Source organism: Eptesicus fuscus, chromosome 4, assembly GCF_027574615.1.
Source record: "Eptesicus fuscus isolate TK198812 chromosome 4, DD_ASM_mEF_20220401, whole genome shotgun sequence".
Classification (NCBI taxonomy): Eukaryota; Metazoa; Chordata; class Mammalia; order Chiroptera; family Vespertilionidae; genus Eptesicus; species Eptesicus fuscus.
This window is the reverse complement of record NC_072476.1, coordinates 82522866-82542233: the sequence shown is the minus strand read 5'-3', so window position 1 is coordinate 82542233 and position 19368 is coordinate 82522866. Positions and strand designations below refer to the sequence as shown.

The 19368-nt window shown below is 38.1% G+C and overlaps 1 protein-coding gene across 1 annotated transcript in view; it reads right to left on the bottom strand.

Moving 5' to 3' along the window:
• LOC129148762 (cAMP-specific 3',5'-cyclic phosphodiesterase 4D-like) overlaps nucleotides 1–18204 on the bottom strand; it is a 138239-nt gene extending 120035 nt beyond the window's left edge. The window contains exon 1 of the mRNA XM_054714349.1: nucleotides 18132–18204. Coding sequence (XP_054570324.1) covers nucleotides 18132–18173 — 42 coding nt within the window. The 5' untranslated portion in view covers nucleotides 18174–18204. The remainder of the gene's footprint in view (nucleotides 1–18131) is intronic.
• Between the last annotated feature and the right edge of the window lie 1164 nt (nucleotides 18205–19368).

Sequence of the window (19368 nt, the reverse complement as noted above, 5' to 3'; positions counted from 1 at the left end):
CGGTCACTTGGCAGTGGCAGTTCTCAGGTGACGCACCTGGAACCAGAGAGGAGGGAGCCCGATTTTGGGGTGCATCACCCAAGAACCGCCCTCTCACAATCCAGGACTCCTTGGGGGATGTCAGAGAGCCAGTTTCAGCCCAATCCCCACAGGCCAAACTAAGGGACCCCACCAGTGCACAAATCCATGCACCGGGCCTCTAGTGTAAATATATATATGTGTGTGTATGTATGAGAGAGTGAATGTGTATACACACACACACATATATATATACAAAAATACTTGAATGCCCCTAAGTATTCAGACTGCTGTAAGCAAATAAAATTAACTAAGCCCTCTTCCCAGATAACCATGGAATATTCACAGCCTTTTCCAGTATTTCTGGGCATACCCAAGGCAAAGTACTTCATTGTACCTAGGCGACATTTGTCAGAGCTCCCTCTCAACAGTTGTCCCAGTTCTACTGCCATACCTGCTTCCTCACTGCTCCCTGCTCCATTCTTCCCCACCAGTCTCAAGTATGCACACAGCCCCCTTCCTCCCTCACACCCTGGGTCAAAAGTGTTACCTTATTGTCCTAATTGCATACGGTTTGAAAGAATGCTTGAGAAAAGAATAAACAAACCAAACAACAAAACCTTTAAACCTATTACTCCAATACTCCTAAAATGGTTTTGGCAATATCTCTGCTGTGAGGACTATTGGTGGTCCCTCTCCTAAGACCAGCCTGCTGCCATATGGCTCTATGCTGAAGCGTTCTCACATCTATGTACTTCCCGGATTGTTCCAGAGCACTGTGTCTTCCCAAACTCTCTCTTTTGAACATCCAGGGCAGGTTTTAAAATTCTAACACTTTTTTATACAAAAGAGTTTATCTTCCTTGGGCACCATTCACAGTTAAAATGTCTTCCTAAACAAAGCACCCCATTTCTTGTCACATTAAAGAATACAAAAGCCTTTGGAGTTTACAAGACAATAACACACCTTAAGAATGGGGATACATTCTGAGAAATACATCATTAGGTGATTTCATCAATTGAGTGAACATAGTAGAGTGCACTTACACAAGCCTAGGTGGTACAGCCTCCTACACACCTAGGGTACATGGTACAGCCTATTGCACCTGTGCAGCATGATATTGTGCAAAACAACACTAGATTAAATTAAGCACAAGAGGAAATGATGCTATCAATAGACATGGTAAATATGATATGTATGAGGCTGCTGCCAGCGTCACTAGGCATACTGTTTTACAGCAAACATTTTTTTGTAAGTAGAAAGAATACACTTTAAAATGGGGACTAAAAGTATAATATATTAAATACATCCTATCTAATAATAGACAAATATGCAAATTGACCATACCTCTGACACACCCACAAGCCACGCCCACCATCCAATCAGAGCGAGTATGCAAATTAACCCAAACCAAGATGGTTACAGCCACAGAGAGCAAGGTTTCCTAGGTAACAGAGGAAGCCAAGCTTTCTGCCTGCCCTGGCCAGGCCTAAGCCTCCACTCAAGCTACAAAGTTTCAATTATAGAAGGTAAACAAATTCAAACAAATGGCAGCAGAATGGAGCTTGAGAGAGCAGGCCAGGGTTGCCACCGGCAACAGGGGAAGCAAAGCTTTCTGCACACCCTGGCCGGGCCCACCCACTTAAGGCAACAAAGTTTCAATTATAACCCCAACAGAAATGGTTGCCAGCCTCGGAGGGAGCCCCAGGCTTGGCTCCGCTCCAGGCTACAAAGTTTCAATTGTAGAAGGAAAATAAATTCCAGATACCAGGGCCTCCGCTTGCATTGTCAGGGGGCGTGGCCGGCCTGCAAACCACCACAGGCCCCTCGCTCAGGCCGCCCCACACCCCAAGGGAACCCCCACCTGATCCGGGACACCCTTCAGGGCAAACCAGCTGGCCCCCACCCCTGTACCAGGCCTCTATCCTATCTAATAAAAGAGTAATCTGCAGATTGATCATCACTGCAACACACAATATAGCTGCCCCCATGTGGTCAAAGATCCTGCCCCCATGTGGACACAAGATGGCCAGCAGGAGAGGGCAGTTGGGAGGCACCCGGCCTGCAAGGGAGGGCAGTTGAGAGGCACCAAGCCTGCAAGGGAGGGCAGTTGGAGGTGATCAACCCTGCAGGAGAGGGCAGTTAGAGGTGACCAGGCCGGCAGAGGAGGGAAGTTGGGGGCAAACAGGCTGGCAGCAGAGTGGTTAGGGAGTGATCAGGCTGGCAGGCAGAAGCAGTTAGGGGCAATCAGGAAGGCAGGCAGGCAAGCAGTTGGGAGCCAGCAGTCCTGGATTGTGAGAGGGATGGGGTCCCAGATTGGAGAGGGTACAGGCTGGGCTGAGGGACAACCCCCCTCCGTGCACGAATTTTGTGCACCGGGCCTCTAGTATAAACTAATAACAGATTTTGGTTAACATTATCAAGTATTATTTACTGTACATAAGTGCTACACTTTTATACAACAGGCAGTGCAGTATGTTGGTGTATACCAGCATCACCACAAAAGTGTGAGCAATGTTTTGGGCTCTGAAGCTACAATGTCACTAAGTGATAGGAATTTTTCAGTTCCATTATAGTCTTATTGGACTATATATTGTATATGCAGCTGGTCATTGACTGAGACATTGTTATGCGGTGCACGATATTGTGGTCCAACTGCATATATAGCTATAAATACAGATTCTAATTGATATGCTACAGTTTATTCTCAGCAGACATATGGTGTAAGGATTTATTAGCATATGAGTGATGCCTACAATTACATATATCAGGGTTAGTGGTGTAGTGATTAGAGTAAGGAATTTGGACTTAGATGTGAAAATACATCTAGGCTTCTCCATTACTAGCTGTGTAAGCCTTACTCAATTAACTATGACTTATTTTGAATCTTTGTAAAATGAGGATAAAAATAACTGCCTATCCTACCTCTAATTTTTTGTGAGAAAAACTAAATAAAATGTCAGGATGGAACATTTAATTGCATTTTACAATTATATATTATTATTACTACTACTACTAGAGGCCCGATGCATGAAATTTGCACAAGAGTAGGCCCTCACAGCCCCAGCTGCCTCGTAGCCCTGGCTGCCTCTCCGCCCCGCAGCACTGCCCCCCACCCACTGGTCGTTCCAGAAGGTCGTTCCAGAAGGTTGATCGGGAAGGTCATTCCGCCATCCAGTCTAATTAGCATATTAGCTCTTTATTATATAGGATTATTATTTTTGTCACATTATCACACATATTAGACCTTAATTCCATTTGCTACCTGGTATTAAAATCTAACATTCAATGCAATCATCTTATATACAAAATCACAAATGCATAATCAGTCTTTACTATAATTATTCCTTAAAAATCAACAAATTATGAGACAAATTATGAATGATGTCTGTAATAAAAATTATACACACACATGCACACACACCCATATAAAATCAACTTCTACTTTGTTGTGAATTTAGTCTTTAAGAGCTAGCTTAACTTCTAATCAAAAGCAATTGTGAAAAGATATAGATTCAAAACAAGACTAAGTACACTGCTAAAAGAAAAACTAAGATTTGCCAAGAAATAGATAATATAACAAATGTTAGCAGCCTCCACATACAACACATATAATTTTACTACTTCTCACTACTCATTATGTTTTGATGAGACCCAGCTTGGTAAGAAAAAATAACGTGATCCCCAGGCGGTAGAGTTAGTATGAGGAGGGCTCAGAAAGATGTAGCACACAGATGCATGCAATAACACTTGTTGCTTGTTTAGATGTTGGGAAGATTGATGAGCAAGAAAGTTGGGGAAGCTTCCAGATCTCCGACTTAGGCCATTAACTGATGGCTGGGATAGCAAATACAATAGAAAACAGAAAAGCAGCAGCATGTTTAGAGAAAAGAAAGAATAGTGGATGAATCTAGTTTGAGAAATGCTGTGTGGATAAATGGCCAATCTGCAACTCAATACAGTTCTGAGACTAAAACCAGAATATACTGGACATAGTGATTTAGAAATAATCAAATAAAATATAGTTAAAGACAGGAAAGGAGATAAAATTATCTTAAAATATTATGTGGGCCAAGGACAGAATCTGAAGGACAAAATCTGAGGGACATGCAGACCAGAAAGGAAATACAGAAATAATCATCAGGAAGAGAAGAGGAGTACTAGAATTGTCAAAAGAGATATACATGGCCAGCAGTATCAAAGACAACTGGATCATAGATCCAGGTAAAAAAGAGATAAAAGTAGATAAGTGAAATTGCCATTAATGAACATGTTCATTCTCTCAGACTTGAATAATGAAAGTAAAAAATCATGAGAACTTATATGCATGATACTTTGGGGATATCAGAGAGGATAGGAAGGTGAAATAGCTCACTCTGAGAAAGGATTTTTATTTTACATTTTAAGCACAGTCTTATTGGACATAGAATTCTGGGCTAACAGTTTTCTCTCAGTATTTTAAAGATGCCACTCCTTTGTCTTCTTGCTTGCATAGCTTCTGGGGATATCTACTGTAATTCTTATTCTTGTTCCTCTGTGTTAATTTGTCTTCCCCCCACCCCCGTGACTGCCTTCAGGATTTTCTTTCCTTTTTTTTTTTTTTTTTTAATCCTCACCTGAGGATATTTTTTCCATTGATTTTTTTTAGAGAGAGTGGAGGATACGGGTAGAAAGAGAAACATCTATGTGAGAGAGACACATCACATCAATCAGTTGCCTCCCACACATGTCCCAACTGGGTTGGGGATCAAACCTGCAACTGAGGTACATGCCTTTGACTGGGAACCAAACCTATGACCTCTCAGTCTGAGTGCTGACACTCTAACCACTGAGCAAAACCTGCCACGGCATGATTTTCTTTGTCTTTGGTCTTTAGCAATTTTAATATACGTGGGGTGTGTGTGTGTGTGTGTGTGTGTGTTTGGGTATGATGTTCTAATTTAGCAACTCTCTACATCTTTGAACTTAATGCAGAGGCTAGATAGGTCACTCCAAAATTCATCAATATTCTAAAATTAAGAAATCAAGTTTATCTTCTGGGAGTAATAGAAGTGATAGGGGTAGGGTAAGAATGGTGACTGGATTCACTGATGATTCAGTGCCTATGGATATTTTTAGTGAAATGAGAACTGACTCTTAACATTTTCTAAGGTCTTTGGGAAGGTCTTTGCTTTGGGAAATCAGAACATACAAATGCTTTCAGAATAGACAACACTACCCACTAGAGGACACGCTCCTCTTGACTACTCTGCCAATTACTTCATTCACTTTGAGTGAGGAAACACTAGTACTTGTTCTGAATTACTGCATGATTTTTTAAAAATATATTTTGCTTTTCTAGTCTTTATATGCATGCATACTGTGGACTTCTCATCTTTTCCTAAATTCCCTTGTTTATCTTTCAGTATCCTCCTGAGATTACTGTTTATAAGCAATGTCTAGGTCTCTAATGGTATGATTTATATTATGTTGGTATGCAAGCCTGCTGGTAAATTAATGCTATATAATGGCCTCTTCTAGAAAAATGCAAGTTTGCTATTTAATAATATTTTAACCTATCTGCACTAAACAGAGATGAAGACCTCTAAATCTTGTAGTTTTTTTTTTTTTTTTATGTCAAATGACTTTGTGGAGATTGTTTTTGTTGTGGCATTGTGGTGTTCTAATTTGTTTTCAATAGTTTCAATACATTTGGTATTTTACATTTTTAACACTCGGTGAGCCATATTCTCTGAAAATCCAAACCTGAAAATGAATTGATGAAGTATTCACTCTCTGAACCTCTGGGATACCATTTGGTGCACAGCTCCATAGGATATGACTGCTGTAGAGCAGTCAATATTTGGTGAGGACTTAATAAATATTGTTGACTGGATTAAATTCAGGATGTTGAGGGATATAAACATGCCCAAATTATTAACAAAGAAGTAATATTGCCAAAACAGAAGGCCAGACTGCTATAATAGTATGAATGGGAAGTTTAGAGGAAACTAAACTTGATCATCAGAGAGTCATAAGCTAAATATGTTATTCCCAGCCCTTATGCTATTAATGGGGCTATACCGCCAATTACAGGTGTACAGTATGGGACCCAACCCAGGTGACAGAAGGAATTGGAAAGCAGGGTTAAGGCATCTCTAACTACATAACCATTAAGTATTCTTGGCCCTGGCATCATGACTTTTAATATGCACAATTTAGGGGAACATGAGAACTGACAAGTTCCCAACAATACAAGTAAAGCTGGTTCTTCCTTACTCTGTTTATTAATGGATCCATTCTATTTTTTAAAAGATCCCTAAGACTTAAATCACTTGGTACAGAAGAAGAGAATATAATTAAATGTTGTATAACATTAGTTTGGGGTGTTTTTTTGCTTGTTAGGTTTGTTTATTTTTTATTTTGCAATGTGCTTTCATTACTGTTTCTCATTTTACCTTTGAAGCAATCATAGTAGACATTGGGAGAATTTGATAATAACCAAATTATTTATAATTTTCTCACCCTCTTCTTCCACCAAAACATAGATACAAAGTGACAGAAGCAAGTCCATAAGTCAGGACCTTCAGTATTATCCCCCGTGCTGCCCTTGAAAGTATTTATCTTAGAAAACTATGTAAACATTTCAATAATTTTAATTGAAATCATTTTTGTTTACCGCCATACAACCCTGAATGTGCCTGATCTTATCTGATCTTGGAAACCATTTTTAACCTTCAATACCCTTGCTTATAAGTTGCCATTTCAATAGTAAAAATTTATATTTAACCCAAATTTTTAAAATAGAGATTTGGCTTTCGTTAAAAATAATAAGCCTTTATAAGCATTTTTTTCTAGAGGAAAATAATATTAATAGAAAACTCTAACAATACTAATAGAAAACCAAATTATTAGGCTTTTCTTCATAATTTAACTGTGTTGTAGAGCAATTCTGTCCTTAGGAGTCATTCTTTAATATTCATCATCAATTCTTCTATCCATTTTTATGTATATATCTTTGGTGTTTACATTGTTAAGTGCAATATATGCAATTTTTTCTTGGGTATAATTATTTGCAATTCAACTCCAACTAGAAATTGTCCAAAAACGGGATAGCAAACACATCACAATATTGAAAAAGTGAAGATTTTTCTAAGGCAACAATGTATTGATTGGCTTTATCCACTAAAGCTGTCTTGTGATTGATTTCAAAGCAAATGGTTGCTGATCATTCCCTATTCTTTCAGCTCTTTCCTCTAAACTAACATTTATATATACCCTCATCTATTCTTATACTATAGCCAATTATATGAGAATAGTTCTTTTTAATCACTCTAAAATAGTCTATGTTTCTGCAACAATGAACATAATTGACAATTATGGCACATTATTCACAGATCAAAATATCTCTGCCAAACAAGATAACCACGATGCAGTGAAGAACATATTCACAGAGGTATGAGAGGATTGGGGCATGAGACTTCTGGGATAAATTAAAGATTAAAATGGGATAGGCTTGGTTAGTTAGGATCAGACTGGGTTCAGAGGGTAATAACAATAAAAATTATACATATAAGTTGTTAAATATGCTCTATAACAATAGAGACCATATTTCTCTTACTCACAACTGGATGGATACCTACAGCCTAGCACAGTTCTTGATACACAGTAGTCATTCAATAAACATTTGTTGAATTTCATTAAAAAAGGGCACAAGCCAGAAGACAAGAATAATAACCAAAGGCATAAAACCTCTAAAAGTACAAATCCTCACTTCGATTTGTTGCTAATAAAGATACAAACAAGAATATGATTTTGGTTTTTCTTTATACTTTGCACTTTTTAAAGCATATTTACCTGTAGTATATCCTTTAACTTTCTTTGGACCCTAATGAGTGACTGCAAGTGAAAAATCCAGTTTACATATACTTCACTTTATCAAGATTATAAACTGTGACCACTTTGTCAATCTTATATCTTGGGAGATAATTTATATAGTAGAGAAAGGAGGTCAGTCTGGGAAAAGATCCATTATTTTTATTTAACCATAGAACTCCCAAAATAATCATTCTTATAGGGTAATTTTGAGGAACAGTAAATGCAGATATATCTACAGTGTCATACAAAATGTATCATCCTTTCCAAATTGCTTCTTGGTCTGCCCTTTCCAGGTAGGCACTGATGGAATAAAATAGCCTAAATTATTCACACTGGACCATTGAAAGACAATTTTGCAATGTAAAAGTACAATTAGAATTTTTTTTTATCTTTTTAAGAATAATATAAATTTGGTTTAGAAGCTTTGGACAACATTTTTAAAGTCTGCTCTGAAAAGAGGCAATTCTACGGCACCTACTGGGCCTGTTTCCCCAGGTGGGCTCCTGTCCCCTGTACTCAAAACTAACAGCCCGTTTAGGTGGGCTTTAAATTCAGTATACAAATAATTTTCCAGATAGCTTACACCAAGCATGTCAACCTCGCTCGTGGCCCGCAGGCCGCATGGGGCCCACAACGAATATTTTTGCGGCCCAGCCAATATAACGGTATGTAAGAAACGTTTTAATAAAAATTTTGTAACTTAATTTTTACAATATCCTGTTATACAAAATTATTAATAATGAACTATAACGTTCGCTAATGACTAATTATTATAATCGTGTTGCATTCATTTCCCTTATGCGCCTTATGCGCAGGCGCACCATTTCTCTCCACTAATACTATCAGCGAATATTTTAGCAGTCGATTGCCACGTCAGAGGACTGACAACAAGCAGTGGACTGATTTGTTTGATGTTCACAACAGGAAATATTTTGCCTTTGGAGAACAAGAAAAATAGGTTTATTTGTGTTATGCTTATTAATTTGTGCAGTTATTCAGTGTCTAGAAAATTAATGTTCAAGAAAAAAATATTAATTTTTATTAAAATGTTCTATTATTTTATGTTAATGATTACTCATTTATTTCAGCCCTTTGAATTCAGCATGTCTCTATCGAAATAAACCTACATTTCTATGAAAATTGAAGCTTTTGGTTTTTTGCGGCTCACATAAACTTAAACCTTTGAGTTTGATATGCTTGGTCTACACCTTCCCAACAGCCAGGATTTGCTTCCAGTTTTGAATAAACACTAAACAAATAGAAAAACAGGGAACCTCAATTAAAAGACATCTGGTGAGTGACAATTTTACCCAAATGTAGAACATCCAAAAGAGTCCTAAGTCAAATTGAGGGCAATTTCATCAAGAAACTAACAAATCCAATTGAGCAGAAGATATCCTGAATCATTCCATACTGGAAGGAAGAAAATTGTACAGGCTACTAGGAAACTAAGAGTTTAGTGGAAAATACCAAATGATATCTTAGAATTCAATTAGAATTGATTAATAAAGAAGAATTTAAATTTACCTAGTTCATTCTTCAGATGAGAAGATTTATAAAAATTCATGAGTTCAGAGACTATCAACAGAGATATAAGGAAAGTTGCTTTAAAATATTTTAAAATAACCCCCAATTTAAATACATACTATAATTATAGAAATTTTTATGTGCCTCTTCCCTTGCCTGTACCTTTACTTCCCACTCCTTGTTAGCATAAAAGCAGTGGCATTGCTAGAGGCAATGGGATGACTCAGATAGTCAACTCTGAAATTTGCAAACCTCTGAAAGTTAGCTTAACTAGTAAATCCACTGGCGGGACAGGTAATTTCATAGACCTATGTCATTGGACCGGATGTTAAGAACAAACAATATAAAACAAGCAAAACAAGAATCATAAAGGAAGAGAAAATATTTTTGAGTAAAATTCAAATTGGCCCTAGGTCTATAAAGAGATGATTAATTAGTACCTCACAAATCACCATTGAGTCTCCTAACATAAAATCTAGGAAATAGAAATGAAGAGAAAGATGGTAACCAGATCAATTTCAGTGTTATCCAATTGAGAGAATATGAGGACTTCAGATTACTGGTAACCATTCTCTGGGCATAAATATCAATGACTTATTAAAATCATTTGTTAAGAATCAAACTCTCTATTGTAAATGGAATGTTTGTATCCCCCCCCCCCCCCAAATTAATATGTCAAAGCCCTGTACTCCAATATGATACTATTTGTAGATGGGGCCTTTGGGGGGATAATTAGGGTTAGAAGAGGCCTCTCTTCAGGAACTTAATCAAGATAGCACCTGGATCTTGAACTTCCCAGCCTCCAGAACTCTGAGAAAATAAATGTCTGTTGTTTAAGCCACCTAGTCGAGTATTTTGTTGTGACAGCCTGGGATGGCTAATATAGTCTTTTGCCTCAATGCTTTGATTTTATATTTATTTGGGAACTGATCTTCAATTCAGTTTATGAATAGGCACACATGACCTAGAATCAAGAAACTCATAACTGGTCGGAAACAGAACTCTTGCCTAGTTTAACCACCATCTTCTGCCTGAATCTTTTATATGATATGGAGATCTTAAAGTACAAGCGACTCTGAGGATTGAATCCAGGTCTTTGAATTCAATAACTATTCTCTTTTCACTGCACCAATGATATCTACACTATTTTGACTACGCACCCCATCAGTAAAAATATTTTGAATGTATTTCCCAATTTATGTATGTATTTATTGTATACATGTGCTACTGTATATTTATCAAATATATACAAAATGCTGAAATTTGAAAAATAATGACATTAAAAATTAAATATAAGTAAAAGTCATGGTAGTGCCCTTGGCGGTCCCGGGTCTGTCTCCTGCTTCAACAGTGTTTGGATGGAACAGACCCAGGGTCGCCCCTTCCAGCCTCCGGCCACTCTCCAGCATCTTATGCAGTTACCATCTTCAGAACCACCTCTAAGACCAGCTAACACACTGTTGTTTTTTTACCTTAACTCCTTATTGCCGAACAACCATGAGCTCCCAAATTCGTCAGAATTATTCCACCAAGGAGGAGTCTGTGGTCAACTACCTGGCTGACCTGCATCTGCAGGCCGCCCACGCCTACCTCTCTCTGGGCTTCTATTTCAACCTCAATGATGAGGATGTGGCACTCCAGGGCATGGGCCATTTTTTTCGCGAGTTGGCTGAGAAGAAGCGCGACAGTGCTGAGCATCTCTTAAAGGTGCAAAACCAGTGCTGTGGCCGCATTCTCTTCTCAGGATGCCATGGAAGCCGCCCTGACCTTGGAGAGGAACCTGAACCAGGCCCTTTAGGAGCTGTAGGTCCTGGGTTCTGCTCACTCAGGCCCTCAGCTCTGTGACTTCCTGCAGAACCACTTCCGGGGTGAGGAGGTGAAACTCATCAAGAAGATGGGCAACACCTGACTCACCTCCGCAGGCTGGCTGGGCTGGGCGAGTATCTCTTCAACAGGCTCACCCTCAAACACCACTAGGAGTCTTTGGAGCCCAGAGGCCTTTGCAAGGCCCCTCTGCATTGTCCTGGTGTCTGGCTTTTCCCTGAGCCTCTCCCCGAAACTACTAGCTGTTATTTAACCACCCTGAAGCCCTCTCCCATGCATATGACCAAATGAAATAATAAAGTGTTTTGCAAAAAAAAAGAAAAAAATGTCCTAATACACTTTTTCAAGCCCACATTAGAGACTGCTACACTTTCTCACATTGGCTCTCTCATATCAGGGAGTTAGTAAAAAGCTGGATCAGTGAAAGCATATCACAGTATTAAAAAATGCCAGAGTCTAATGTTGGGAGATTGTGATTATTATTCTTAATACAAGAATAGTAAATCTGTTGTTTTAAAAAATTATTTTCAACAGAAGTAATTTTAAGCTGCTAAAATTAAATCTTCAACCTAAGAAAAGTCATACTATGTCAATATTTCATTGAAGAAATGTCAAGGAAAACTTGAGCCATGAATTTTATGCTGGGGTCACTATAAATGGCTCCTTTCCTTTTGGGACCAGTGGATTGATAAGAGCCAATAGAGTTAACACAGGTGGCTAAAGGGCTGGGGTAAAGTTTTGACCACTATAGCAAATTAAACTTTTTAATTAAAAGCAGAGTTGTTTCTATAGCACTTTTTCATAAAAATTTCTAACAGTCTTAGAAGGTATATTATATATTAATTAGAGGCCCAGTGCACAATACTCGTGCATGGGTAGGGTCCCTAGGCCTGGCTGGCGATCAGGGTCAATCTGTGGGGCAACCGGTGGGGCGACTGGGGGGCCACCACTGGCACCCACCTTGGTCGGCCTGGTGCCGCCCGCTTGCCAGCCCCGCCCCGCTGCCTCTGCCGCTGGTCGCCTCCCTCTGCAGGGCGACCAGCAGGGCAATGGGGGTTCCCCCACTGGCACCCACCTTGGCTGGCCTGGAGCCTACAGGCTAGGTGCAGCTCCTTCATTGAGCGTCTGCCCCTGGTGGTCAGTGTGCATCATAGCGACTGGTCATTCCACCAGTCATTCTGCCGTTCAGTCAATTTGCATATTGGGCTTTTATTATATAGAATTACCCTGTCTCTTTCTGTTCTAAATTGCTATGCTACATAAGTAGAAAGAAAATTAGATGTTTACAACTAAATGCTCCTCTAAATTAAATTAAATTAAATGACTTCATGAAAACATATTGCTGGTAGTGAAAGGTAAGCTTTAAATAGAAAAATCAGTGGAGTCATTACAACTCAATAGTGGACAAAAATTAAGCATCCCATCTGCATGGCATATTCTGGCTATGAACCCTTGAGTAATACCTTACCAAACCCCAGTTTACCACTCATAGTTTTGAGATAGAATGATCTTATATAAAAATTGTTAAATCTGTCATGGTTGTACAAATGAGACTTATTCAGTCTCATTTAAGCAAAAATCAGAGCAGCAAGAATTGCCCCCAGCTTTCACCAAAGGCAAAGACACTTCCGGAGGTTAGCACAAGAGAAACCCATTTCTGCTCTGCTCTTTCAGTATAAACAAAACACCAGCACCCAGAAGAAAGAAAGAAAGAAAGAAAGAAAGAAAGAAAGAAAGAAAGAAAGAAAGAAAGAAAGAAAGAAAAAAAGAATGTGATCTAAAGCACCCCAAGAGGTGTAAAACCCCAAGCAATCACACAAAATCTTTGATAAGACCTGTTAAAGTAAAATGTCAGTCCAATATGAGGTGGCTTAAAAGCATTAAAAAGAAATAAAGCCTTCATACCACACCATTGATGGGAGACTCTCTGCTGGAACACTTCATGTTGGAAATAAATACTTCAAGACAAAGGTTACGTACCAGATCAAGGTTTTTTCTTTTCTCCTTTCCCCCCTAATTATTATTAAGTAAGAAAATCCAGTTTTTAAAGAAGCAGATTATATCTAAATAATCATCATTTTTAATTTTATGACATGTTTTCATTTATTTTTCCTTTAATGTCCTAATTTTTATAGACTTGGTTTCCACATTGGTGGGGTTTTTTTTTAGGTACTTAAAAGAGGTTAAAGAGGGCAAGAGATTTTTTAAATCCCAGCTTTAACTACATTTTAGGAATTAGAAAGAAAAGAACACAGGGAATCTCACTTATAAGCTATGGAGTCTAGGGCAGCGCTAAAGATAAAACTGATTAAGTAGGTACCTTTAATGTATCAAGCATTGTGTGTTGCTATCATTCTCATATCACCCTTTAGAATACTGGAGTCAGTAACTTACCAAATGTCCCACAAATGGAAAGCTGAAAGAGCCAAATATTGAACTTAATTCTTTATGAGTTATTTCTTAATTTAATTTATTGGGGTGACATTGATTAATAAAATTATCTAGGGTTCAGGTATATAATTCTACAATACATAATCTGTATATTGTATTGTTGACATGCCAAGTCAACTCTCCTTCCATCACCATTTATATCCCCTTTACCTTCTTCTATCCCCCCTTTACTTTCTTCTACCTGCCCCCAAAACCCTTCCCTCGGGCAATCACCATACTGTGGTCTGGGTCTATGAGTCTTTCTTTTTTTTTTCTTTGCTTAATTAATCGCTTCACTCTTCTCACCCAGCCCCCAACCCCCTCCCCTCTGACAGCTGGTCTCTGTATCCACAAGTTTGTCTCCACTTCTTAGTTTATTTCGTTCATTTGATACCACATATAAGTGAAAACATCCGGGATTATATCCATAGAAATCTGAAACACTAATTTGAAAGAATATATGCACCCCTATGTTCATTGCACCATTATTTACAATAGCCAAATTTTGGAAGCAGCCCAAGTGGCCATCCTATATAATAAAAGGCTAATATGCAAATCGACTGAATGGCAGAACAACCAGTCAATGCAGGAGCTTCCCCCTGGTGGTCAGTGCACTCCCACAGAGGGAGCACGGTCAGCCAGAAGCCCTGAGCCGGGCTCATGGCTGGCAAGTGCAGCGACAGTGGCGGGAGCCTCTCCTACCTCCACAGCAGCACTAAGGATATCTGATTGATGGCTTAGGCCCGCTCCCCATCGGACATCCCCCCCCCCCCAGGACTCCCAGACTGCGAGAGGGCGCAGGCTGGGCTAAAGAACCTCCCCCACCCCGCCGCTGCGAGTGCATGAATCTCATGCATCAGGCCTCTAGTCAGTAGATAAGTGGATAAAAAGGCTGTTGTACATTTACACAATGGAATACTAGTCAGCTGTAAAAAAAAAAAAAAAGCAAATCGTTGAAAGTATCATATATTAGTATGTCCCCTTTTCCCCCCATTGAACTCTTCTAGTCCCCTCCCCCTCCATCCCCAAGGCCTTCACCACCCTATTGTCTGTGTCCATGGGTTATGCATATATGCATGGAAGTTCTTTGGTTGATCTCTTCTCATCCACCCACACACAGTCTGTTCCATGCTTCTATGCCTCTGGACCTATTTTGTTCATCAGTTTATTTTGTTCAGTAGATTCCACATATGATTGAGATCATGTGATACTTGTCTTTTCTCTGTCTAGCTTATTTTGTATAGCAAAATACTCTCCAGGTCCCGCCATGCTGTCTCCAAGGGTGGAAATCTTATCTTTAGGATAGCATGGATAGATCTGGAGACTAATGTGCTAAATGAAATAAGCTAGTCAGAGAAAGACAAATTCTGAATAATTTTAAAGCCCACATATTTTCAACTAGATCAAGCCACCACTGAGGCAAGTCATTTTACTTCCCCAGGCATCAATTTTAATTTCATTATCAGAAAAATATAGAAGGGTTGAGTCAGAAAATCTTTAAGTTCTCTTCTAACTAGAATAAGTAAGAAATTATATATCAGAAACTCTATAAACTTTATAAGCCCTATAAAATTCAGTGAACCTTTTTTATAACAAATAAACGTTAATACCATGTATTCTAAAAACAAATAATGTAAGTCAAGATGTAAGGCTTAAATTGTTTGCTTTCTATAATTTTCAATTTATGTGCAATGTATTGTAGGATATCTGCCCACTTTTTAAATTTGTGGACTTCTTTCATTGTCATATATAAAACCATATATTGGTCTTAAGATATTTTAATTTAGGTTCATTTATCATAAAAGTCTGACTATAATTAGTATTTAATAATATTAATGACATTTTACTCATTTAGATATTTTCTATTTAATAAGAAATATTATTCTTATTATTGGCTGGTTTGGCTCAGTGGATAGAGCGTTGGCCTGCAGTCTGAAGGGACCCGGGTATGATTCCGATGAAGGTCACATGCCCAGGTTGTGGGCTCAATCCCCAGTGGGAGTGTGCAGGAGGCAGTCGATCGATGGTTTTCTCTCATCATTGATGTTACAGTCTCTCTCTATCTCTCTCTTTCTCTCTTAAATCAATAAAAGTATATTTTAAAAAACAAAAACTTGTACTGTCTCCCACAGCAGATCACAAGTGCATAGACATGGGACCATGCCTTACTTTTGTAATGCCCACAGGCTCAATTCCTCCCTTTTTTACCCACTGCAACCACAAATTATCTTCCCAAACTAGCAAAATGTCACTTTAAATAAAAAATGGTTTGTTTATATGTTTACAGCTAAAATTGTTCATGGGCCCCTCCCAAATAAAGGAAGAATTCAGAGCGTTAATCATTAAAGGGGACACTGGACCAGGTCTTGAATGTGAGTAGAAAAATATGAACACCGATCTAAGTGTTCAGGGATACACAAGATGATCATGTAAAAGAAGTCTTCTTTCCCTCCTCATTTGTATGCCTTTGCGCAATGACAGGTACAAGATACACAGAGACACACAGGGAGAAGCAGAGGCTGTTCTAACATTTAGAACATTCTCTTTGGATTTTCAAATGTCATAATGCCAAAGAAAAATATTCTCAGATTCTAAATCAAATTAATTCTTTAAACTTTCCTCATTGAACACAGAAAAGACCTACTTTTAAGTGTACAATTTTGGATTTTATTATGGCAAAGATTTAAGGGGTGGGAGGTTGACATTTTTAGACCAGTGCAAAATAAACTTTTGAAACACTAAGGTAACAACTTCTAACTAATCAAAACGTTGGATTCTTTCCTCTGATAAATGATAGTCTCCTGCTTAGAGTCTTTTAATTAAGTGGAAGCATGCTCTTTATGCCAGTGGATTTTCAAGAAGCTGAGAAGCAGTGAAGTGACAGCTCTACTGTTTACATTTGGATAAATGTAGGCAACGCCATTCCTCCTAATCTGGGCAGCGTGAGCCTTTCCACCAAGATGAAAAGGTTTGCATTAAGCAAGTTTAAATAGGAAATCTCCCTAGCATCATTATGTATCCGTAGTTCCGTAAAGTCATGGCTCAGTTAATCATTTGCTTTTAGAATGTTTTCCTCCAAGAACAGGGATATCCTTAATGATATATTTTTAATTATCCAAAATGTTCTCCCTTTTGCCTTTACAGATTTTTTTCATATCACATGTCTCTGAAATTCAATAAAAGAAGAAACAATTAAGTGAGTGATTTGCTTTCATATTTAACTTAAATAAGAAAAGCTCAGCAACAGAAAGATGTGTTTGCAGTTTTTTAATTCGTATGCAGGTCACCTCCTTTTCCAACGAGCAACTGTTTAATAATAGAGGGAATTCCAGCCATGACTCTATATTTTATATAATAATGCATACAACCAAACACCAACTAATAAAACAAATGAATTTAAACATTCCCTCGGAGTTTGTTGAATTTCCTTGATTGGGTATTAAACACAATTAGTATTCAGTCAAAGAACTGGCACACTTCTGGATATATCCCCATTTTTTAAGAAAGCCTAGTGGGCACACTATACTTTCCTTTCCACATAATCTGCTTTAGTCACCCTTAAAGCTGGACGGTAACTACAGGAAGAATTTAAGATGGTCTTGGGCATCACAACAGAATTACTGTTGTAACACAAAGAATCTCCATACTAGAGAAATGTGTTTGCATTTGTGGTTTTTCTGATGCCTTCAAATGAATGTTCCTACGTCACAACTACATCTGTTTGGATGCTTTTTCCCCCTTGGGTAAATGAACAAAGGCACATGTTCTTAGAACTTGTCTGATGGAAATTAACAGCCTACTTTTATCCCTGCCTTGTATAGCTTTGAATTGCTCTATTTGTTTATGTTTTCTTTCATAAGTTAATAGAAATCTAAAACATATCACTAACTTGGTACCTTAAGAACACTCACTTGGTAATTGGAAATAAGGGTTAATCTCCTTCAGGGCCCTGAGAATGTTTACTTAAAATGCTTTTTAAAGGAGCAGAGAGATTAAAGACATATGCCAGAATAGAAAGCTCCTGAAAGTTATGTCCCACCAACCAAGTATTTGCATTATTCACTGTATACACGAACTTACAGAATGTGATTGATTGAAGTACCTAGTGATGTTAAATTCACTTTATTCTTTTGGACTTACCTACAAAGTTTGATATATAAGACATAAATCTCCTCGGTTTCCATTTTAATCATATTTCTGCGTGCATCTGAGAATCAGGGCATCTAATATCATGCCAGTAGGCTAATGAATGGTAAGGCATATAAATGGCTGGGAGAGAATTTCCATCAAATGTCAACCAAATCACATAGATGAACAAATCCTCACTTGTTCATAAGCTGTACACAGTCTGAGAACTAAAAGTGGACCAAAGGTTGCTCACAAGCCTTATTATGATAGCACAGTATTAAAATACGAACAGTAAAAAGTTACATGTACACATTTTTACAAAAGAAATGAAAACAAAGGGTACTTACACTTTTGTTCCGAGAAAGCAAATCAGAAGTATTTCTTTTCATGGTGGTGTCTTAAGTAACTGAAACAGGCAATGGTTGTTTCCAACGTCACTGCTCTAACTGCAACAATTATCCACTCAAAAGCCAACTGGCATTCTGAAGAGAAAGGCAAGGAAATGTTTAATCAAGTATATGATTAACATGTGTGCTTTGAAATACTGTCTTAGAGTGGGACAGCAACTCTTAAATCATTCATCAGAACAGGCTAAAATGATGCTGTTTTTAAAGCAGTCAAAGTGCACACAAGCAACATTTCCAAAACAGCTTTTGTTAAATGTAAGTTAGAGATTTCAAGTACCATCTGTTTTCTATTAAATATTCAAGCCTACATTTCTAGTAGCTGAAACAAAAAGTAGGGATGGTAGTCACAACCTAAAGTTACATGTATGTAATGAAAACACAGACTGCATTGGGTATTTGATAATTCTTGCTGGTACAGGTAAGGACCCCTCAAATTTCCACCAATGGATCACAAAGGTAGCTTTGTCCACTGCCAGAGGACTCTTGTCTACATCTGAGAGCCCTCTGACCACTACATCATGGCCTCCTGGTTTATTAGCAATAATCCACAGTACAGTGAGCCATCCCAGTGGCTCTTAAGTAAATTTAGTGAGTTCTCTACCATTTTGATTCAAAGAGATTATAAGGAATGGTTTGGAGGAAGTGCTTACCTAGTTAAGCAATAAATAACTTGCAATGAATATTCTAGAGCAGTTGCCACTTGAGTGACAGAATAGCCTCATTACCTAACCTACACTTTTCACTAGACACTAAGAAGGAAATTCTCTGTTTTGATTAGGAAGAAAAAGCAAATAGAATAATTATGGTGCTGTGTTCATTCTGATATTCAGCTATATTTGGACATTACTTATAAATTTGCATGTGGGTTGAGGTGCCTTTTAGGAAAGAAATCACTCTAAGGGAACAGGGATGAGGCAAACATGTTTGACCAAAACTCTGACCTTGTAGATGTGGGCAGATATTATAAGGGCAGACTGATTCTAACAACAGCATGTATTCTATCATTTGGGTTTCTTCTAAGCATCTGTGGTTTTTGTGTCTGAGGTTTATGGAAAAGAATAATAATGATCAAGGTCTGAAGGAGTTTGTTTTTGGTAAAAGGATTGAAAAATATCGAAGTGCAGAGCCGTGTGAATTATATATTCAAAAAGTAAACAAAATGAAGTGACTATATGTA